This window comes from Siphateles boraxobius, unplaced genomic scaffold (genome assembly GCF_051911475.1).
Source record: "Siphateles boraxobius isolate OS27281-9 unplaced genomic scaffold, OSU_SipBor_1 1, whole genome shotgun sequence".
Taxonomy (NCBI): domain Eukaryota; kingdom Metazoa; phylum Chordata; class Actinopteri; order Cypriniformes; family Leuciscidae; genus Siphateles; species Siphateles boraxobius.
Genome location: NW_027508699.1, coordinates 33,250,451 through 33,274,283, shown reverse-complemented (window position 1 = coordinate 33,274,283; position 23,833 = coordinate 33,250,451). Strand labels below are relative to the sequence as shown.

Here is a 23,833-nt window from a genome sequence, read left to right as displayed (position 1 = left end):
TGACTTCTCCCAACCAAATTCTCTCCTTCCAAAAGCTCTAACATTATCTCTTTTCCCTCCCTGAAAATAGTTCTGCACTTTCTATCAAGGCGTTCCTTCCAACCAAACCTCAACCAGATGGTCCCTATATTCTCAGAGTTCAGTTGTCTGCTTCTGTAAAATCTTTTTTTTTTTCTGCCAATCAGAGCTGCTAAAGTTTCATGGGTTCCCCCACTGAGCGCATGATTGATTTTCTGACATCCCTTTTGCAATAGCAAGTGCACCATTGAAGATATATGGAGTTGACATGCCACCGCATGTCTCTTTGAAAAAATGTTGATCCCGTGAACGACGAGAGGTGTATATGCGTGTTAGGAGACTCACTCAAGTTCGTTCCTGTGATATGGAGTAGTTGAAGAAAATACCTCAAATTGGTTTTTACAGCCTTTTATGTTTGTGCCATTATTAAGGCCTCTTTTTCCTTTCGTCATTGTCCCTTTCAAGGCCTTGAAGGCTGTGGCATGAATAAAACCTAATTCATGCATCTTCAGCCAGACCTATTTATATCCGTCTCCGTTTTTCTGATTCAAATGCGTAGAGCTGACAGTGACACTAAGACGCTTTAATCCTGCTTCACGCACCAATTTCATGCACTCGTTCGGGCCTTTCATGCCTCTGGTTGTGAGTTTTAGCTATTTCATTTCCTGGTGGACTGAAAAACTGCAAAAGCAATGATTAGTTCACCTATTTCCCCCTTTAAAGGTGAAGTGTGTCATTTTACAGGAAAAAATAATGACTGTTTTCCTGAAAATATCCCCTGTCAGCCATTGATCAGGTGTGATCTGTCTATCAATCTATCGGTCTGTCTGTCATTCCATCTATCATTCTTTCCACACAGACATACAGCAACTGTTGTTTGAACAGGACATTTTGAGAGTCACACCTGTTAGTAAAACAGTCGTCAATCCTGAATATTGCGAGTTTGAGGTCCATTGAACAAAGTGATGACATCGTCAATCAGTGATGACATCGTCAATCATAACCATATATTTATTTCCAAGTGTGTAGCTGATGCATTTGTTTCTATATAGAACTTAAAAAAGGTATAGATCTGAGTGCAAACATCTCACAAGCTATAGATCAATAATCCACACGTGTTCTTCTCACTTACACCTCTTTTATGAGCCTTCAGGCCAGTGTTTATGCTGTTGTTCTGAACCGAACCGAGACTGAAGGCGCTCCGAGCATCTGCCAGCTTACACCGTTGAGGAGTTGAGGATTAGCTCCCCATCTGCACTAATGGAGATTAATGCATCTGTTTCTGTCTCACTCTGAATTATGAGGCACACACTTGTCTGAGGTCAACTTGGTCCTCTCAACACACGGTCTGAGTCATCACGAGCCAAAAGGCAAAACTGACCTAGGAACTGCACTTTCGGGGGAAGAATCAGCCATAATTTTCATTAGCATTCGGCCTAAAGGAGATAACAGTCCTGAGCTGTGAGAAAATGATGTAATGGTGCTCGGAAGGGCTAGAGATGTTTTAGATATCCAGGTCATGACCTCAGATTAATGTCAGCTTTGATAGCTTCAAGAATCATCAGTACATTTATCTAAGCCTGCCATCAAGCAAAAGAGACCCTCTATTCTTGGATTGCTCCTTCAAGACCAATAGCACAAAGTGTCCACTGTCTGAAAACCCTGCATGCATTGCACATAATTGGCCATGAACTTTGAGACAAAGGCTTTGATGAAGTCACTTGTGAAACCTTCAACTTCCTGATTGAGGCTCTTCAATGGTTTTGCCTGCCTGCAAACAATGATTTAATTTGGCATCCATTGCACGCAGATGCTTGGTCTCACACATGGACTCATGTACACACACACACACACACACACACTCGTTTTGTTTGGGATCACTTTGCAGCCCTTTCAAATGAGTTAAGAGGAGTAACAGACTTTTTTCTGGAGTGTTGAGTGGTGAGTGGTGACTGCTTGGTTTTAGGGTTTATTGGTTCTGGGCCATAAGGTCTCTTGTTCACCTCCTCTCAACACCCCCGCTGTGCTTGCAAATGAACTGTGTGGTTTCCTGTGAGGATCTGTTTTGTGTGCACAGAGGCACCTAAGGATTATCAAGGACATAAATTATTTGGTTTGGGTTACAGAAGAGGAGAACCATAATGAATTAGAGACATTTAGGAGCAAACCGACTCATTGTTTTATGTTGTATACACTTTATAATTTTTTTTTATGAATTCTTATTTAATTTATTGTTTTACTGTACTATATTCAAATGAATAAAGTATACCTTTTTATTTAATTTAATTTTAATAAATTAAATAATAAACAAAAATATATTTTTTTACATTTATTTATCATTTTTATTATTATTAATTCATACTGAGCACCTAATGAGGCATGGTGATGGAAAAAATATGAGACCGGAGAAACAATTATGTCAATGCATCTTCAATCCTCTCGCAAATATTTTGCGTTTCCCCTGAGTAACTTTATTCACTCGCAAAACTTTTTTTCCAAATGCAAACTTTCTCTGGAGATTGCAAAAGTTTTTGCAAGGGAATGCAACGGTTTTGTGATCAAACACAAAATTTCTTTGGGGAACGCGAAAGCATAAAAAAAATCCACCTCCATGTACCATTTACAGGCTCCGTAAATTCTCAATATTATTGTTTTAGATAATATTTTCATATTTTGTACAAAATTATTCTTCTAAAATCAGTGTCAATAAACAACATGGTCATTGTGACAACATGCCACCTAAAAGGTTAACGTGTTAATGAACAGTATTTTTGTAATAATTCTAGAAATGTTCAATAATTTTGTTGTCAATACAGGAAAAGAAGATAATATTTTCGCCTTTTTTTTAAAGAGGGTGGCTATAGTATAACAATGTCAACCCAGAGCTCTGTTGTTCCATAAATACATTTTTTCTCTGCAGGGTGTGACATGATGCAGAGCGCTGGGTCGTTTTATACTGTCCTCTCAGCTTGTGAAGGTCACTTCTTTTATTGCTTTGAATAGAAAGCAAACATTTTTTGGGCTCATGCTAGCTCCTTTACCATAAATATGTTTTCCTCATGTGTAACTTTATCCAGAGTTTGATGGGTTTTTTTTAATGAAGCAGTCAGTGAAATGTTTGAAGGCAAAGATTAAAGTGTCACATTTGAGGACTTTTCAGTCTAGGCTAAAGGCTTCAGAATGACTTGTTCAAGAAAACCTGAAGGAAAATAGTTTGGAGGCAAAGTCTGTTTGACAGAGTTGTGATTTATAAACTACTATTTTTTTTTTCAATCTGTGGAATGGAGGTTGACTGGTCTCTGTCCAGTTTGTTCTCTTTCCTTTCTGTTTTTCTTTTTTATATACTTGTCTTCTCTTTTTTCCCCCATTTTGTTGTTAACACTGGCAGGGAAAGAGTTAATCAGACTGTAGATCATGTGATTATTAGCAGTTCAAGTGACTGACTATATTTAGGATGGAACTTTTGAAATGTGTTAAAAGATGCAAGGAAGGTGTTTTTCTGAAGAGTTTTGAAAGTTTTTGCTAGTGGTTGGTGGAAAAGTTGTGGCACGCTTACCATTTCAAACATCCCAAACACTCACTGAAATCCTCACCCACGGAAAATAATCACAATTCTCTTGATATTCTTCACACACATATCAGTTAACTGCTAGAGAAAATTGGGTAATAAAGACTTTTGTGGAGCTGAGAGCTGTTTATCCATCACCCATGAGGCAGATAATCAAACGTTTGCTGAAGGAGAATTTGAAGACAAAGTGAATTTGATTGTTGTGATTTGAGTTCCTGACCTTGTCCCCCCCCCTTCGATGTCAGACAGGTTTTGAACCCTAAAAAGCTCAAGTTTCAACCCCTCTTAAGAGTCACATCGGATTTGTATCGTAAAACTTTGCAGTCTTTGTTCCATTGTTGGTCTTTAAATGCTCAGTAACTATCTTGAGAACCTCTGAACTAGTTCCACCAGCAAATCCCCAGACATTTCCACAGCCATTATTAGAAGAAGACCTGTAAGCAGTTAGGTCATCACCCCCTCCCCAAACCAATTTAATAGAGAAATAGAAAATCGTATCTAGATATAGAGCAGGCAGCACCACTTAGTGCTTGTGTTCCATTTCACGCTTCAACTTTCCCATTCAAATTTAATTGCAGAAGCCCAGCGCCTGCAGAAACCAGAGACAATCAATTAGAGCTGCAGCGCTGGGAGAAAAATCTCGGTTTCGTATCTTAACCATTTCCTATGCATTACAGCTGTGGCTTAGGAAACACAGATGTCTAGCGTTTCTTCATTAGCTGGATTATTGGATTACGTTCAGCTTTGATATTAAGGATGTTTTTGCAGTTGTGGCCACACAATAAACTTTGCTATGCCCAAGAAAAGTACACAATATTTAGTGCAAGTTCATCTGAAACTCACAATCACTCTCAGACCTTAAATAAAACATCAGAGCCTGTGTATTTCAAGAAGATACATTGATTCAGGAGAATGCAGCACAGTTGAGAGATCTGGTCAAACTAGATAATCAATGTGGAATTGAGTTTCTCACAGCTTTGGGTATGAGATCACCACACTCTCGAGTCATGATGTCATAACCCAAAGAAGGGCTGCTGGGAATTGAGTCTGGGCCATGAGTATTTGATTTCAGGATGTAGAGCATTTGTCTGGGAATCCCCTGATCCTGTGCTGTTTTTAGCTTTTATTGAACTTTAAAAATGCTGTATGTACATGCACCCATCTGTTTTCTTTTTTCTAACATAACCCACTCTATTTAATGAAGCTTTTGGGTTGGTCTTTGAGAAAGCATGAGGGAACACAAATTTGGTTGCATGCAGGCTACGTTACTTTGTGGTTGTTTGACCAGAAAACAGCTCTTTTTAGAGCTGGGCCTTTCCTCATGCAGTTCTTTCTCACTTTGCCTACTTTAGTTTTACCATTGCAAAAATAGGAAAGCAGAGATATTTGATAAGAGTTAATGTAAAACAGGACATCATGTATTTTTGTGTTCTTATTTTTTCTGCATTTAATGTGCATGTCATCTAGATGAACAAGTTAAGTTAAATTAGCAGTGTGAACTTTAAAAGCTTTTCAATTTAATTTATTGCATTTTAAATTGATTATTTAAATGTGATCTAAAGGTTTTTAGTAATGAAATGTAAACAACATGAAAAGATTCTGCAAAAGCTTTTTTTTCCCCTTGTCAATATTTTAGATTGATTTTTATGAATCACATAAGAGACAGTTGCGTGTCTGTTAAGTCTGCAGTTTTACATGTTTCCATTCAAGTCTATAACTTATAATTGCAACTAATGAAGTAAGTCGGTAAGATGTTAGTCTCTTATGCTCAACAAGGCTGCATTTATTTCATCAAACTACATTAAAAACCGCAATATTGTGAAATATTATTACAATTAAAAAAATACTTGTTTTTAAATATAATTTATTCCTGTGTTGGCAAATCTGAATTTTCAGCATTATTACTGTATGATGCATGATCCTTCAGAAATCATTCTAATATGTTGATTTGCTCAAGACACTTTTCTTATTATCAGAGTTGAAAACCATTTTGCTGCTTAATATTTTTGTGGAAACCATGTTACCTTTAAGTACTTTTTGATAAATGGTAATTAATGCAAGTTAATGCATCCTTGCTGAATAAAGGTATTAATTTCTTAAACAAACAAAAAAACACCCTTTTTGACTGGCTGAATATGTCATTATAAAACCATCAAAGTATTTCTGATTGCACTCACAATGATATTCACTCTCGTAGGTGACGGGTACTATGGGAGGCATGCAGAGCGGCCTAAATGAGCACTTGTCTCGACTGGGCGAGATCTTTGCCGCACGGGGAGACTTTGTGCAGACGCTACAGTTCATGCAACAGATGTCAGATAACATCATTAAGCAACTACTGGGGCTTCCTGACTGGGAAAAGGCAAAAGTAGACCTGGCCGCCATAGCCGATCAGACTGCATACGTGGAGTATTACAGGTAATGATGAGAGCTGTCACCTTGAATTTTACCATAATGTACCTCTCCTGTATTTCATTTTCTGCAGAATGCATGTCTATTTTCCACTCTTGGTTTGTAGCAGGAAAAATCATTATGAAATATGAGTGAAGCTCCATAGTAGTCCATCAACTGCTAATGCATGACTACATGTGTGTACAGTCTGTTTTATAGTTGGATTTAAAGTAATTTCCTTGTGTTAGACACTATAGATCACATGCTATTTACTGCTGCAGCTTCACTGCTGGCCATTCATCAAAACATCCGCCAGTACTGGATTCATATTCCTGTCATCATTCCACATTGCAGATGGCAGGTTGAAAAGTGATGTCACAATTCTTTAGTGTAGGTTGCCAGAAAAGTTCATCTTTTATAGGAGGCATATTAATATAGCTGACATGTGATAATGTGAATGTGTGTGTGCATGTGTGTCTAAGAGTAGTTTATATGAAGAGACACGGTCATCTATTCTGCTCTGACAACGTTTCAGCGTATGAAATATTAATTCCTATAGAAGTTGTTCATCTATTATGAATTATTTTCAGAGACGAAGAGCTCTCTGGAGTGGCCTCGCCAACACACACACACACCAGCAAAAAAGATTTTATCACTTGGAGATTGCTATCGTAGCTCAGGAGAGTCTCGGTCATGTTTCACTGAAGTATATAACTTAAAATGCAACCTAACATTTCTTTGGAGAAGTAATAATGACACAAATGAAACAATTGTTGACATAAAAGATGAGAATATTATGAATGTGGATAGCTCAGATAGCTTGGTCTTGAATCCGATGAAAAATGTTTGTTCATATTAAGAATTTTATTGTATTTTTGACTTTGAAATCGATTTGAGATCATGTTGAAGAACCTCAGAAAATCTGAGAAGCTGGAGACTTAATCAAATGTCTCTATTGTCTCTATGTGAAACAACTGAGAAAAAAGAGACAAAATAACTTTGTCATTTTTAAAATTAAATTTAAAGAATATATAGTGCATTTTGCGTGACAATGCAAAAAACTTTAAATTAAACACATTTCTATTCAAAAGTCTTTTCACACTGTGCTTGAAAGGTTTTTGTCGTTCTAAACGCTGCTTTTAACCCCGGGTTTCACACAAATTCACACTTATAATTTAAGCGGCACTTTCTACCCGGGGTTATGAATTCTTGATCCGGAAAGGGTCGCTTTTGTGCTGTTAACCCCACATTGCACTACCAAATTTGTGCAGTGTGAAACCATGCAGTGTTAGAATGTTATGCCTTTTTTTTTATTTGTCATTTTTCTTATTCTGTGAATTCTTTCCAGCATCTAAGTTCATGACATGTAATGTTTTTTTATTCAATGCTTATAACAAAATCTCTTTCTGTTGGATCTTCTTTCTTCTGAAGGTGGTTGACATACCTCCTGATACTAATATTGGATCTGATCATCTGTCTTGCTGCTTGTCTGGGTCTGGCCAAACAATCCCGCTGGCTGCTCACTACGTGAGTACAAAACTACATTATGTTACACTGATAAATACTGGGTCATATTTCCTTGATCTTTTGATAGACATACAAAAAACAACTTTCAGAAAACATCCTCTCCATGACCATTTATTTCATTTTAAGGTTCAGATCGGGGATGAAAATTACTGTTTTGACATGAAAAACTTTATCTAAGGGAAGAAAAACAATAAAAAATGTATGATATGACCCCCTTTAAACAAGTTAATTAGAAGAAAGATCAAAGAGAAAAGAAACGAATAAAATGTTCTCCTCATTCTCAAAGGATTGTCTGAAGTAATGATATTCACCTGAAAAGAACAGTATTTTGAGTTTCACCACAGTTCTCATCTAAATTACAAATTTAAAAGGAAACTAATAAGTTAGGCATAAGTAATTGATTAATTTATCAGCTGGATTTTACTGCATACTAGTATTTCCTAGAGTGGAAAGCATTTCATTTAGACGCACAGTGCATTTCTGAACAGAGAATGTCTGCTGTCATGCTCAATATAAAGTAAAGCATTGAAAGTGCTCTGCAGTCTTATAGAAACATAAGGATTATGTTATGAGAAAGATTTTAAGTTGAGCTCAGTGATGGTGTATATGGAACACAACCATTGTTTAGAAAGAGGTACAACATCTGTGGAATAAGCTCAGTTGGCCATATTGGTGTGTCCACCCAAATGGACACAAACACAAAGCACAAACTGTGCTATACCTACGTTTGGTTGAATCTCACCAAAACAAGGCCATTTCTCCTCAAAAAAAGGAGGAGAATTTTTTTCTGGTCCATCTTATCTGTGGTCCAAAAAAAGGAATTTCTCCTTATTTTTGCATAAAAAAATTGCATTGCATTATAATCGGCACAATATGTAAGATTTATGCATTAAAATATCCAAAAACCACTAGCGCAGTGTTATATGTTGTTCACTTCTGTAATACATTATCCCAAATGTTTCCAGCAATGTTTAAATCAAGAGAAATTCTCAATTTAAGCCAGTGTAACATCCCTCATTGCGTCGCCTGTCAATGGCGTGATGTCAGCATTATCCTCTGTGTCCGCTTTTATTGCCGTAGAAACCTTGGCAACACAGTGAGTCTCATGAAAAAAAACGCAGAAGTATTAGTTGTACCATCTAGCACGCCACTCTGTTGTCGTGGACCACAATTATTCATTATCGTTTGCAGCAGGTTCTGTCGTCAAAGATAATTCCAAGAAACATAAACGTATGGGTGAAGAAGAGTTATGGACAAGAAGAGAAATAAAACAAGGATCAATATATGTGTGGCATTCCCTAACGCAAGTCTGGTGAACAAGTGTAATTAAATACAGTATATGTTAAACAAAAATAGTAAGTCAGCCTTTTTGTTAATTCTGAGTGTGTACTTTTAGTGTGATTGTTTTGAACACCATTTAATTTGACCAATAAACGGACATATGAGTAGTAATTTAGCATTAAACATTGTTACTTACAGATAATTCATTAGAATGAAATAAAATGATCAAACATTATTGTTATAAAACTTTATTTCATTACCTAATCCATGAACGTGATTTGTGAGTCCAGTCGGAATGATTACCATTGGCAGTGGAGGTAAAGACGACGACTCCCATCATTTCATGATACTTCACAGCATCATCAAGCTACGCCTTTGTTATTGCTTAGAATATGCGGCGAAAATTACATAATGCACAATAGAAACAAAATGTTAAAGGTACAGTATTTCCATCTGTTTTATGACAATTAAGTACCCATATTGTCATACTTTATTTCTGAACTGGTTTCTCAGCTGGATTTTATATTGGCCGTCAAGTGGCGACCCAGCACAGTACCAAATTTGTTTATCGTACTGTATTATTTATGGTGTGTGTGTGCAGGATGATGGTGTTCGGGGTTCTGACTCTGATACTGAGTTGGGCGTCTCTCGGAGCTGATATGGCCACTGCAGTGGTGAGTTTTATCCAACAAGCCTGTTGTACAATCAGTGATTCGGTTCAGGTCATTATCTGAGATATGGAGAATTCAAGACACACATTATCAGCATTTCCATCCTGAACACTGCATGTCATATCATAGTGTGTATGTGATGTTATTTGGTTTTGATATGCACTTGAGGTGGGTCACTGTGAGTCCATCGCTATCAAAAGCTTGTTTATGTGGCAAAGCATGACAAATACTAGTCAACTGCCGTCTGCTTGCCTGAAGGAGGTGATAAACTTCCATTTTATTGCGTTTGATGTGGGTGGGTGTGCTATCAAAATCACTGTGGTTTATGTGTTTATTGGGAAAAGAGTAAAATGTGGCAGATTTCGTTAAACCACATCAATGAAGGAGAGGGAAATAAAAGAAAGTGCAAGGAATGTAACCTTTTATAATAGTGGCAGAGGAATCTGCTGTTTTGTCCTTTTGGGTATGAAAATAAATAAAAATGATTTATACAATTTGTCAAACATTGAACTTCTCAGCTCCTCAAAAGCATTGTCTAAATCTCTTTTTTTGCAACGCTTAATATGACGGCATGCATAGAAATTAAGGAATGTAGGCCCACCTTCAGTTAAAAAGACCCTGTGACTGTTTTTATTCAGACATTACTTCCAAAACAACATTTTGTTGACAACCTAGAAGAATTTAGTACATTTCAAATCAAATTGATTACGTAAAATCTGGCTGTGTGGATGAGCTGATAGTTCTTTTTTACCTTATTTTAGGCTCAGAACTCTGCCAAAAGTTCCCAGCACACTACAGGGAAAATCTCATAGCTCAATAAAAACAGTTTTATCTTAAAGCGTGCGTGCGTTTAAAGGGAGATTTTTCTGTGTGAGAAAATCCTGGTCCATGTGTTCTACTTGCCAATCTATTTCCAAATACACAAGTGTTTCCTGCACAGCGGTTCTCCCACCTCTGAATCTAGTGTGAATCTAATCACAGTCCAGAGCACTATGTAGCCTGCAAACTCACAACTCAAGTTAGAATATATACATGTATGCGAGTTTGCAGCCTGAATTGAATGATATGAGAGAGGGAATGAGACTCAGAAATAACAAAGAATGGAAACTTTCCGTTGTGCTATTTTTACAGGTTGTGTTAAAAAACAAACTAATATTACAAGCAAGTTCTGCTTTAAACTAAAATGTGATTAAAAAAAATGCAAAGTGTTACAGAAATATTATTTTATTGATAATTTCATATTTAAACACTGAAATACACACTCATTGGCACACCGCATGTTCTGGTTACAGATATACCGATTTATGTTTCTGTGACTAATTTAGTTTATACATCCAGGTTGCAAATATTTCCCCTATCAGCTCATTAAGAGAGAAATGTTGATGTACCACCTCTTCAGCTTCAGTGGTCACGCTCATTCGCTGTAATGAACTCATCGTTCCTGCAGGCGTTAGACACACACACACAGGGCTTTGATCCTGTCTTCATGGCTAATGAATTAATGCATAGCACAAGGTATTGAGCCTTAGGATTTCAACAAGATGCGGACTTGACTTTAGACTTCCTTGCGCTGAGACAGGATGAGGGGAATGTTTTAAAGTTGATAGATTGTGTATTACTGTAGAAAAATAAAGGCTCCTAATGAGTCACCATGTGATAAAGCCTAGATTTCTTTGCAGCTGAGGAATTTCTAATAGGATGGCAGTAGCATCATTGACATAGACTTCTTTTTTTAATTTTGTACTGTCATTGTTTCTTCATCTGAGTCTTTTTGTTGCCTTGTCAGAGAAATCTCTCCTGGTAGAATGGAACAATTGTCATCGCTGAATGCAAATTTATTGTTGACCGAAATATTTCTTCTTTGACCACCTGAGGATGTGCAGATAAAGAGAGTGTGTGATGTTTCTGCATGACTGTTTTTTTTTCCTTAGACAGACATTTTAGCACTGTATCTGCACTGCAACTCCACTTCCTGTTGCCTATTCAGTGTGTGTGAAGTCTGTGATATGACTTGTGTCGTACATTCAGTACATTCGTACTCCTGTCTGACAGATAGCTGTTTTTTTGACCTCTGAGGTTATTCTACAAGTCTACAGTATATGATTGTGTGTTTGCTCCAGTGTGTACTTCCTGTCTATGTCGATTTGTGTCCCTTCACCCATTGAACCAAACATCCTGCACTAATAATACAAGCATTTTTAACAATATATTTATTGAATATATTTATTGAATATATATATATATATATATATATATATATATATATATATATATATATATATATATATATATATATATATATATATACACACTACCATTGAAAGGTTGACATCTTTTAAATAAATTAATACTTTTATTCAGCATTGATGCATTAAATTGATCAAAAGCGACAGAAAAGACTTTTAAATTGTAAATTTCAAATACATGCAGTTCTTTTGAACTTTCTACAAAAATACCAAGCAGCACAATTGTGTTCAGTTGTGACAATAATAAGAAATGTTGCTTGATTTTAGATTTATTTCTAAAGGATCATGCGAGACTGAAGACCGTAGTAATGACGCTGAAATTTTAGCTTAACCTTCAAAGGAATTTAAAAAAGTATTGAAATAGAAAACTTAAAATTTAAATTGTAATAATATTACAAAATATTACTGTTTTTACTGTATTTTTGATCAATTAAATGCAGCCTTGGTGAGCATACAGTAAGTAACTTCTTTAAAAAAAAAAAAAAAAAAAAAAAAAACATTTAAAAATCTAATCGACCCCAAATGTTTTTTAATGATGTAGTGTATCTTTTAATTTATTGCAGCTTTTTCTCTTTTATGTGTGTTTTGCGGTCTAGGGCACAAGTGATTTCTGTGTTGCACCAGACAAATTTCTAATGAACCAAACAAAAGACGTAATCAGCTCTGGTGAGTGTATATCTTATTCTAAATGTATTTTTGTTTGAAAAATACAGACATGAACACATACACGCGCACACACACGCGCACGCACAAACACAGACACACACACACACACACACACACACACAATCATGGCCGGTTCATTTAATCTCTTTTTATGAATGGGGATTATGGTTCTTCAGTGAACACATTTGCATGAAATGGCATTTTTACACTATCAAGTGCTTGAATAGTTTAAAAGGTTAATCTGAGCGACCTTTAATCCTGCTCCATAATCACTGTGACTGAATACATCTGTAAAATGGCCATTCCTGTGATTATGTAACTTTAGATCCTGTTCTCAGCCATAATATGCTTCTGCACGACCAGACAGACAGAAGCTCCCTCAGGTGTTTGAGGACGGAGCATCCCAGAGGAAAAATTCATTCCTACAGAGGCTACTTTTTAATAGCTCACAGGACTTAAAGGAGATCAACTCAAAATGAATAGAACGCCACTGGCTGAATGGTTAAAAATGGCTTCTAGACATCTGTCTATTATAGTGGATGTCATGCATCAGAAGGTGCATTTAATCTTAATGATAACCAGACGAAAATTCTGTATGGCATGCTGTTCGTAATGCACTTTCTTCTTTTCTCCTCTTCTTTTCTAGATATTGTGCATTATTACCTGTACTGCAGCCAGACTCTCCCCAACCCGTTTCAGCAGGTACTACGGTCAATTACACTTTTTATGTTCTTTAATTCCTCACCAAAAATGATCCCCTGTAGCGATGCGAATCAAAAGGAATCTATTGATGCTATTTTGATTCTCATTTTACTGAACAATACTGATTTCCTTGCAAATCTTTTACTACTTTAGAGAAATCAAGATTTTTTACAGTAAATCAAAAAACCATATATAAGTGAGTGAGTGAGTCATTACACTACTTGAAACCGATAACTAATATTTTCAAAATAATTGTCTCTTAATGGCTGATTCATTAAAAAGAAGCGGTTGGTAAGAGTCATTTGTTCACAAATCGTAGTACACTTGTTTACACTGTATGCAATGCAATAGACAGACTTGCATGTATTATCTTTTGTATTCTGTCTAATCACTTTCATTTCAGACTGCAATGTTACAAATCATAATTAATATTGTTCATTGTTTTCTCATTGAAAGTGTGCCTGTGATGCCTAAAATGCTCTCTGCAGTAATTAGGTTTTGGAATGTCCAATATGAAACAGTTCTCCTTTCCAAACTGCAACTGACTTATCGATCTCCCTCTTCTCATACTTTCCCCTTTCCCCGACTCCGTTTCTTTCTCCCTCACTTCTCCTGTCTCTCAGCATCTCTCAGGGTTTTTAGGTCAGGCAGTAAAAGGCCAGTGTCCTACATCTGAGCGTGCTGCAGTTCAGCTTCACTTGCTTTAACAGAGTAACTGTAGATATCTCTCTCAGATCAATAGAGTTGTCACAAAGAAAAGGAAAGCAAAGATGTTCATAACAAGAGCTCAATTGCATGACATGTATTAACACACAGAGAGAAATAAGTGCTGATGATGCTCTCTACAGACTGATAATGTATGACAATTTTCCTGTAATGAGATGAATATCTGGTATTTTTAATCTTATTTAGTCAATCTGTTTGTGTTCTGTTCTTGGTATCATCTTTGTTTAATATCTATTGGCCTTTATTCAGACTCAGTCTCTCAGTCTGTCACTTTTTTTGTTGTTGTTTAATATTTCTTCTCAGTTTCATTATCTATTCCTTGCCTCTCTTGTCTTCTATTCTCATATGTGGTCTGGACTGGAAATATGTTTTCACAGTGAATTTGATCACTTTCTCATAAAGACAATAGGGTGAAAATAGTACAAATAAAGTATATTTATTTAATCAGGTTTTAGATGCGTTTATCTGATGTTCCACCTGCTGGTGAATCTTGTGAGCAAAAGCCTGTCATATTTCATCACAAAATCATTTTTCCATGCATTATTTTTAGCACAGAATAATCTCATTATTATAATACAAAAATGATCATCCCTGGAATATACCAATGAAATCATCATCTTCAGACACAATGCTTAATGTAATTTAATTTTATTATTTTAAGTTTTATTTTATTTAGTTTGACCTAACCATATTTTATATATATATATATATATATATATGTATATGTGTGTGTGTGTGTGTGCAGATAAAGAGAGTGTGTGATGTTTCTGCATGACTGTTTTTTCCTTAGACAGACATTTTAGCACTGTATCTGCACTGCAACTCCACTTCCTGTTGCCTATTCAGTGTGTGTGAAGTCTGTGATATGACTTGTGTCGTACATTCACTCCTGTCTGACAGATAGCTCTTTTTTTAAACCTCTGAGTTTATTCTACAAGTCTACAGTATATGAGTGTGTGTTTGCACCCGTGTGTACATCGTGTCTGTGTCGATTTATGTCCCTTCACCCATTGAACCAAACATCCTGCAGTAATAATACAAGCATTTTTAACAATATATTTATTGAATGTATATACACTACTATTTTTTAAAGAAATGAATATTTATTTTATTCAGCATTGATGCATTAAATTGATCAAAAGTGACAGTGAAGACTTTTACATTGTGTGTGTGTGTGTATATATATATATATATATATATATACAGGTCCTTCTCAAAAAATTAGCATATTGTGATGAAGTTCACTATTTTCCACAATGTAATGATAAAAATTAAACTTTCATATATTTTAAATTCATTGCACACCAACTGAAATATTTCAGGTCTTTTATTGTATTAATACTGATGATTTTGGCATACAGCTAATGAAAACCCAAAATTCTCAAAAAATTAGCATATCATGAAAAGGGTCTCTAAACGAGCTATTAACCTAATCATCTGACTCAACTAATTAACTCTAAACACCTGCAAAAGATTCCTGAGGCTTTTAAAAACTCCCAGCCTGTTTCATTACTCAAAACCGCAATCATGGGTAAGACTGCCAACCTGACTGCTGTCCAGAAGGCCATCATTGACACCCTCAAGCAAGAGGGTAAGACAAAGAAAGAAATTTCTGAACAAATAGGCTTTTCCCAGAGTGCTGTATCAAGGCACCTCAGTGGGAAGTCTGTGGGAAGGAAAAAGTGTGGCAAAAAACGCTGCACAACGAGAAGAGGTGACCGGACCCTGAGGAAGATTGTGGAGAAGGACCGATTCCAGACCTTGGGGGACCTGCGGAAGCAGTGGACTGAGTCTGGAGTAGAAACATCCAGAGCCACCGTGCACAGGCGTGTGCAGGAAATGGGCTACAGGTGCCGTATTCCCCAGGTCAAGCCACTTTTGAACCAGAAACAGCGGCAGAAGCGCCTGACCTGGGCTACCGAGAAGCAGCACTGGAATGTTGCTCAGTGGTCCAAAGTACTTTTTTTGGATGAAAGCAAATTTTGCATGTCATTCGGAAATCAAGGTGCCAGAGTCTGGAGGAAGACTGGGGAGAAGAAAATGCCAAAATGCCGAGATGGTTCTCACTGCGGAACATGAAATCCACGGGGAGGAGTCGGATCCAGATCCAACTCCTCCCACCTTACATACACCTAAACCTAGCCAACTCCGCCCTCTGATCCCTAAACACACCCCTAATCCCTAAACCCAACCCTAATCCTACCCATCTCCACCCCTTGGATCTTGATCCGACTCCTCCCCGTGGATCTCATGTACTGCATTGAGGTGCTACTGAAAATGCCTGAAGTCCAGTGTCAAGTACCCACAGTCAGTGATGGTCTGAGGTGCCATGTCAGCTGCTGGTGTTGGTCCACTGTGTTTTATCAAGGGCAGGGTCAATGCAGCTAGCTATCAGGAGATTTTGGAGCACTTCATGCTTCCATCTGCTGAAAAGCTTTATGGAGATGAAGATTTCATTTTTCAGCACGACCTGGCACCTGCTCACAGTGCCAAAACCACTGGTAAATGGTTTACTGACCATGGTATTACTGTTCTCAATTGGCCTGCCAACTCTCCTGACCTGAACCCCATAGAGAATCTGTGGGATATTGTGAAGAGAAAATTGAGAGACGCAAGACCCAACACTCTGGATGAGCTTAAGGCCGCTATCGAAGCATCCTGGGCCTCCATAACACCTCAGCAGTGCCACAGGCTGATTGCCTCCATGCCACGCCACATTGAAGCAGTCATTTCTGCAAAAGGATTCCCGACCAAGTATTGAGTGCATAACTGAACATAATTATTTGAAGGTTGACTTGTTTTGTATTAAAAACACTTCTTTTATTGGTCGGATGAAATATGCCAATTTTTTGAGATAGGAATTTTGGGTTTTCATGAGCTGTATGCCAAAATCATCAGTATTAAAACAATAAAAGACCTAAAATATTTCAGTTGGTGTGCAATGAATCTAAAATATATGAAAGTTTAATTTTTATCATTACATTATGGAAAATAATTAACTATCACAATATGCTAATTTTTTGTGTTATATATATATATATAGAATATATATATATAAGAAGTTGGTAGGTCAAACTAAATTTTTTTTTCATGATTTGAGAGCTCACAGTAGTGATAGCAGCTCTGTTTAAAGTCCCCATGAATTCAAAATTGACCATACTTACTTTGTTTGCCTAAATTGATCGTTTTGTGGTGAACAATTCATCCATGCAAGTCAATCCACACAAAAAAATTTTTTGGCTTCGTAATCTTTAATCAAAATCTGAAATTTCCCCTCCCCTCTGCATTGGAGGACCTTCCCTGATGACGTAGGTTTGACGGTTTGGGTGTCTGCTTAACATCCGTAACCACGCCCCTCCAACTGACAGTACACAGGCTGCCTGTGTGTTTGAATGAAACACCTACTTTTCTAGATCCAATCAGGTGCTAGTTGGAAAAAAAGCCACGCACACTATTTTGCCTCATTTAGTATTCCGTTTCTCTCGGAAATACGTCACAACACTGGAGAAAAGTCGTTTGCAACTTCCGGTTCACGGGGACTTTAACTGTGGTTGGTGCAGTTTCTCACTCTGCTGGTAGGGAGTGGAACTGCACATCAGAACCGAACCTGTGATGCGTGAACTGTTGATGTTGAGTTTGTTAACTAAGTCCTTATACAAAACAAACTGTTCCTGAATTAGTTTGTTTTGCAGTCGCTGACCGTCTTCCAGAGATCGCTGACCACCATGCAGATCCAGATACAGGGTCTCCTGCAGTTTGCAGTGCCTCTGTTCCCCACAGCTGAGGTGAGTGTGCCTGAAGACATACAGACTGTGGTATTAAATTTACATTTATGCATTTGGCAGATTTACAATTAATTCAAACAAAATAATATTTATGAGTACATATAAATAAATAAATAATTATATATATATATATATATATATATATATATATATATATATATATATATATATATTATTTTTTGCTATTTCATTTCTTAGTGAATGATAGAAGCTATAAAAGTGTTTTATTTTTTGGTAAGTTCGAGTTTTTTTTTTCATAGCTATTGTGTGTGTGGTTCTTTTCAGAGGGATTTATTGAGCATTCAGCATCTATTGAATAATTCAGAGGCCAGTTTACATCAGCTCACTGCTCTTCTAGACTGCCGAGGACTCAATAAGGTAGCGAGCACTCATACACATCCCACCTGCTTCTGTCTAATATGATGCTGCGCGATTAATGAGATTTCCACAATTAGTAAAATGGATCTAATCTCTTGTGGCATGTGTGTGTTTGTAGGACTACCTGGACGCGCTGATAGGTGTGTGTTATGATGGTGTGGAGGGGTTACTGTATCTCTGTCTGTTCTCTCTGCTGGCGGCCTGTGCCTTCTCTGTCATGCTGTGCGCCATACCGAGAGCGTGGCGACAGATCGCCAACAGGTACAGCACACACACAGAGAATGCATTATGATGCATTCACACACATTGACTACAGTGGATTTAAAGTGATTGTTCACCCAAAAATGAACAATTTGTCATTTACTCACTCTCAAGTTGTTCCAAACCTGTATGAGTTTCTTACTTCTGCTACTTTAAACACAAAAGAAGATATTTTGAAGAATGTTGGTAACCAAACAGTTGATGGGCCCCATTGACTTCCATAGTATTTTCTTTCCCTCATACTATGGAATTTAATGAGGCCTGTTTGGTTGCCCATATTCTTTTGCATATCTTCTTTTGTGTTCACCAGAAGAAAAGAAATTCATTCAAGTTTGGAACAACATGAGGGTGAGTAAATGGCAAATTGTTCATTTCTGGGTGAATTATCCCTTTAACTCCAATAAAACCATATTTAACCATAAACCAGCTAATTAAGTTCTTTGAAAGTTAAAGGCAGGTCTGTTAGAGCCTTTGCATGAAGACATATCTCCAGAAGCAGGATTAAATGTATCAAATTAAAAAAAAAATGTTTGAATGTTAGTGTATGGCATACAATGCTTATCTTTCTCTCTCCACAGAGATAGAGATTACGATGACATCGATGACGGGGACCCATTTAACCCTCAGAGTCGACGAATAACGTCCCACCATTCACACCAGGGCAACATGCACAGCTTCTGTAGCTACAGTAGCAGTATGGGCAGCCAGACCAGCCTGCACCCTCCAACACAGGCCGTGTCCAACGCACCCCTGTCCGAATATATGTAAGAGTGGCCCTTTAAACATGATTGATTCTTTTTCATATTCTCTGATTTCCTGTTTTCAGATGGATGTGTCTGAATATTGTATGACACCTTAACTCAATAACTTTTGCATGTAATAAATATTAGATGAAGTTCACTCAGTCTGACTTGAACTCTCCCCATCACTTTCTCTTTTCATTCATCACTGTCTTGTTTTGTCAGGAACCAGTCTGCGCTGTTTGGTGGAAACCCACGCTATGAGAACGTGCCTCTGATCGGGAGGGGATCTCCTCCTCCTTCGGTGCGTTGGGCTCCAGAGGTCCAGTCCTTCTCATGACCACACATACACTCATGTTTACACGATAGCAATAATTTACACTAAAGATTTAACCTTTTTTTTTTTTTTTTTCGAAACAAGGACACAATAATTTAACGTCTACATGAAATCCAAATTGACCATCTGTACACTACTATTCAAAAGTTTTGGGTGGGTCAGATTTGTTTAAATAATACTTTTATATAGTAGGTACACATTAAGTTGATCAAAAGCGACAGTAAAGACATTTATAATGTTACAAAAAAATGTATCTTTCAAATAAATGCTGTTCTTTTTGTGACACTGAAGAGTGGAGTAATGATGCTGCAAATGCAGCTTTGCCATCACTGGAATAAATTTCATTTTGAAATAAACTGACAATCTGCCCGGCCAAAGAAAAAAATAATAATTGGATTTAAATCGGCAAAAAATGTCAATGATTGGATCATTATTTTTATGTTTCTAGCATGTTATATGTTTGGCAACAGTTTTTCAAACCCTAATTGATGGAGTGTGTTGCTTTTCATTTCTTAAACAACCATGTGGTAAGACACATCATGGTCATATTCCAGGATGACAATGTCAAGATTCATCAGGCTCAAATTGTGAAAGAATGGTTGTGAGGGAGCATGAAGAATCATTTTCACACATGAATGGGCACCTCTGAGTCCGGATCTTAAATTCATTGAAAGTCTTTGGGATGTGCTGGAGGAGACTTTACAGAGTGCTGGACTCATCCATTCTCAATTCAAGATCTTTACCATAAATGTATGCACGACTTGATGGAAATAACTTCACAAAATGTATTTCCATTTAGAGGTGCATCAACTTAAAAACACACAAACATTGGTGATGTTATTGTTCACAATACAGCTGTGCTCATCATAAAAATTAAACCACACACATGTATTAAGATTGGGCTAAAGTTGGATTTCATGTTGACTTTAAACTCTTAACATGATTATTTCTATTCTTAATATTCTATTTGCTCTTTAGTGGTTTTGTACTGTCTTCTGCTAATAGCTTATTTTACGTTGTTTCTTTGTTTGTTTGTATGTTTCTCTGTTTGTATGTTTCTGTTCTTATTTTTCTTATTTTATCAAAAAAACAACAACAACAACAAAAAAAAAACAATTCTTTTTGGAGCTTTACTCTCAGCCATATATAAACCGCGTAAGTTGCTGTATGAATGCAGTGTTATTGTCCCAGTCCCTATGTTCTCTGTTCCTCCCCCCAATTTTTCTGTTTTTTTCATCCCTTGTTTTTATAATACATTTTGTTTGGGTGATTTTTTTTCTTTTTTTTTTACTCCTAGCATGGATCCTCATAGACACACCCACACATGTTGTATGTTAGACACAGATGAGTTTTATAGAGCACGCCCCTTATTGGTAGGAGGTCAGAATGTATTTGCAAGAGCATTTTTTCTGTAATTCTATGTAATTCTAATTGTAGTGTTGTCCGGTCACTAGCATGCCTTTACGACCCTTTTGTCACATGAAAACTTTATACAGGTTAAGAGCGACATGAGGATGAGTAAACTATGACAGAATTACAGTCTTTTGGATATTAACTTGCTAAAATACCTGCCTTGACATCATCAGTAATCTTATAGAAGCTTGTTTCGTCCAGGGAATATACAATTAAAAAAGGTAATTTTGACACAATTCAGACTTTTTTCTTGCAATTGTGAGCTTATATCTTGTAATTCTCTTTCTCAGTATTGTGACATAAGTCAGTATGTCAGTAGGCTTTTCTGGCTGTTTGAACCGATTCGACCACATGAACGTTTACACTATGAAAGCAATCAGTTTTTTTTTCGACTACCTCTGGAAGTGTTAGAAAGTGGACAAGTTCAAAAAGTTTTAGACCCCATCTACACTTATATTTAGTGTCGTCCTCTTCTGATCCGATCGACCAAGCGTTAATACCAGATGTAAACGTGGCCAAAAACTTGCAATTGTGAGAGAAAAAGTCAGAATTGCTGGATATAAACTTGCAATTGAAGTTATAAAATCTGAATTGTTTTATAATTCACAATTCTCAGATCAAAAACTGACGTTTTTCTGGCAGCTGCGAGTTTATATCCAAATTCTGACTTTAAAACTTGCAAGTTTCCTTCTCTATTCTTCGTAAAAAGCCAGAATTGTGAGATATAATGTCGAATTGCGGGGAAAAAATCTGACATCTTTATTGCAATTATGAGTTTTTATTTTGCAATTCTATCTTTAGAACTTTTATTTGCAAGTTTATATCTCAGAATTGCGAGAAGAAAAGCTAGAATTGTCCAAGGCGTAATTACCTTTTTTGTTAAATTTATTTTATTCTTTGGCGGGAAACAAGCTATCATAGTAGACGCTTTTAGTCCACAACAAACACAAAAAAAAGTGTAGTTCATTTTCATTTCACTCTTGAAGCATAGTCATTGATTGCTTTAATTAGCCATCTAGATAGTGTGAGTTTGTGACTCCTGTGTTGCTGTTCTCCGCAGTACTCTCCAACCATGAGAGCCACCTACCTCTCCATGACCAAAGACCAGATCAGACACTTCGGGGAGGATTTCCGAGCGTAGAACTGATCCGTTTTCTTCTGCCCTGCACACGTTTTGTCTGGTGTGATTCTTTACACGCCGGAAATATGGACACATGGAAAACACTCACGCCAGCATGTGTGCGCATCTTTATTTGTGTTACAGGACCCCAGTCTGAGAGCAGAACATGGTTTTAGAAGCACTCTGTGTGTGTCCATATGGGTGCGTGCATGTATGTGTGTGTTTGTCGATTATTCTGATGTTGCTGTGCATCTTTTCCCTCACTACTGATACATTTGTGGGTTTCTGAAATATCCTCTCTCTAATAATATTTTATTTGTATGTTTACATCATATTTCTCATCAAATAGACTGTTGGTCTTCCCTCTTGCCTATAAAGTGCAGAAACTGTTCAGTGTGGGTTACAAAAAATATTTTGGACCCACTTTATATTAAGTGTCTTTAACTACTATGTACTAACATTTAAATGATTCATTTGGTGCAATGCACTTATTGTGTGCATTCATTTTAGCATTGTATTTATTTAAATGCCTGCATGAAATTGCATCTGTTGTTAATTTCTGTAATTACATCTATTACACTGTTGACCCTTTGCTTACCCATTAACCTACCTTTAAACCTAGCTATACCACGAAACCTTTCCCAATACTTGTCCGTATCCCAACTCAGTAGCAACAAAAGTGTTTTGCAATACAACATGAGCACAATAAGTACATGGTACCTAACAATCAGTGGTGTTTTAGTATTATTTGCCATTTAGGTTACGCTTTATTTTATTTTATTCACATTATTTTACTTGTAATTTTAGTTAACTAACAAGACTGCTAAAAAAAAGTAGTATTATAATATATATATAGTACATAGAACATAGAAGTTAAAGACACCTAATATTAAGTAGGACCCTTTATTTATTTGTTATTTTTTTGGGACCAGAGTACATAACCTTCTAAAGGTTACCCATTTGTCATATTAAAGGTTGTACATATGAGTGTGGACACTGGTTGAACCATCAATATTCTGTCCATTGGGCATATAGTCCTACATAGTGTACAGCATTGTTAGTGTCAACATAGTAGGTTTGCTAGGTACTTTTCTAAGCAATTGTTGCTCGTGAAAAGTTGTCTTGCGTTTTTTAGCTACTGTGCAGTGTGAACTTCATGAACATGTCATCACTTTTTATGATGGCTAACTGTACAGATACTAATGCCTTTTATCTTATTTTGAAGTGAATATTTTATTTTCTAAATGTCTTATGTGCCAAGAATGGAAGCATGTTTTGTGCCTCTAAAGCCTTTGTTTTTATTCCCTTTCATTGCTTTATTCATTGAGTTCCCACTGTGTATTAACAGGGATGGGACAAAGAGGGGTAATAAAAGCTTTTTCTGTCTGTTGTATGCATGTAGAGGCATTTTAAAGCACAACATGATCACTTTGGGTTTATTGTGACCAAACAGTCACTTTGTACCAAAAAAGTTTCTAACATCCAGAGAGACTTTCACCTCATTTCCAGCAAGCACAAATGAGAGGTCATTTAACCTGAAACTTAAAATCTCAGACCACCTTTTCATACCAAGTGTACAAAGCACACTGAGCCAACTTTCTCCCATGCTGCAATGCATATGCTTTGAATTAACCAGCTGTAAATAACCTGTGTCGTAACAGATGTTGTGTGATTCTTGTATTTCTTTGCTCCATTCTTGTGTGCCATTCTCAGTATATTGTTTGATAAAATCAGCTATTTGGACAGATGTTTTTGTACAGCGTGTCCTCGTTTGAGATTGATGGTAGCTTCCGTCTGGTTTATTGCATAGTGTTTTTAATACAACTGATTTTAATACTTGGGGTGCATGAATGACACTTTTGCAGACAGTGAGGTGGTGCTTGATTTCTGTCTAACTTAGGACAGAAACATGGATATAATAAAACCATTTTGAACTGAATTGAGACATTTGAGTGTGAACTTTTATTTTGGAATGTATATAACATAAGCACATGGCTTGGTAA

At 36.7% G+C, this 23,833-nt stretch overlaps 1 protein-coding gene across 4 annotated transcripts in view; it reads left to right on the top strand.

The window, feature by feature from the left end:
- Positions 1 to 23,769, top strand: part of LOC143741158 (protein tweety homolog 2-like) — a 50,521-nt gene extending 26,752 nt beyond the window's left edge. Inside the window, exons 4-15 of one of the 4 annotated variants that reach the window (XM_077233575.1) lie at positions 5,784 to 6,004; positions 7,409 to 7,504; positions 9,387 to 9,459; positions 12,299 to 12,368; positions 13,015 to 13,070; positions 17,489 to 17,581; positions 17,867 to 17,959; positions 18,078 to 18,220; positions 18,799 to 18,984; positions 19,186 to 19,264; positions 20,426 to 20,452; positions 21,771 to 23,769. In XM_077233575.1, coding sequence (XP_077089690.1) covers positions 5,784 to 6,004; positions 7,409 to 7,504; positions 9,387 to 9,459; positions 12,299 to 12,368; positions 13,015 to 13,070; positions 17,489 to 17,581; positions 17,867 to 17,959; positions 18,078 to 18,220; positions 18,799 to 18,984; positions 19,186 to 19,264; positions 20,426 to 20,452; positions 21,771 to 21,851 — 1,218 coding nt within the window. In that variant the 3' untranslated portion in view covers positions 21,852 to 23,769. Of the gene's footprint in view, positions 1 to 5,783; positions 6,005 to 7,408; positions 7,505 to 9,386; positions 9,460 to 12,298; positions 12,369 to 13,014; positions 13,071 to 17,476; positions 17,582 to 17,866; positions 17,960 to 18,077; positions 18,221 to 18,798; positions 18,985 to 19,185; positions 19,265 to 20,425; positions 20,453 to 21,770 lie in introns of all 4 variants that reach the window. The other 3 variants (XM_077233565.1, XM_077233595.1, XM_077233586.1) reach the window with 3 other exon arrangements.
- The last annotated feature ends 64 nt before the right edge of the window (positions 23,770 to 23,833 follow it).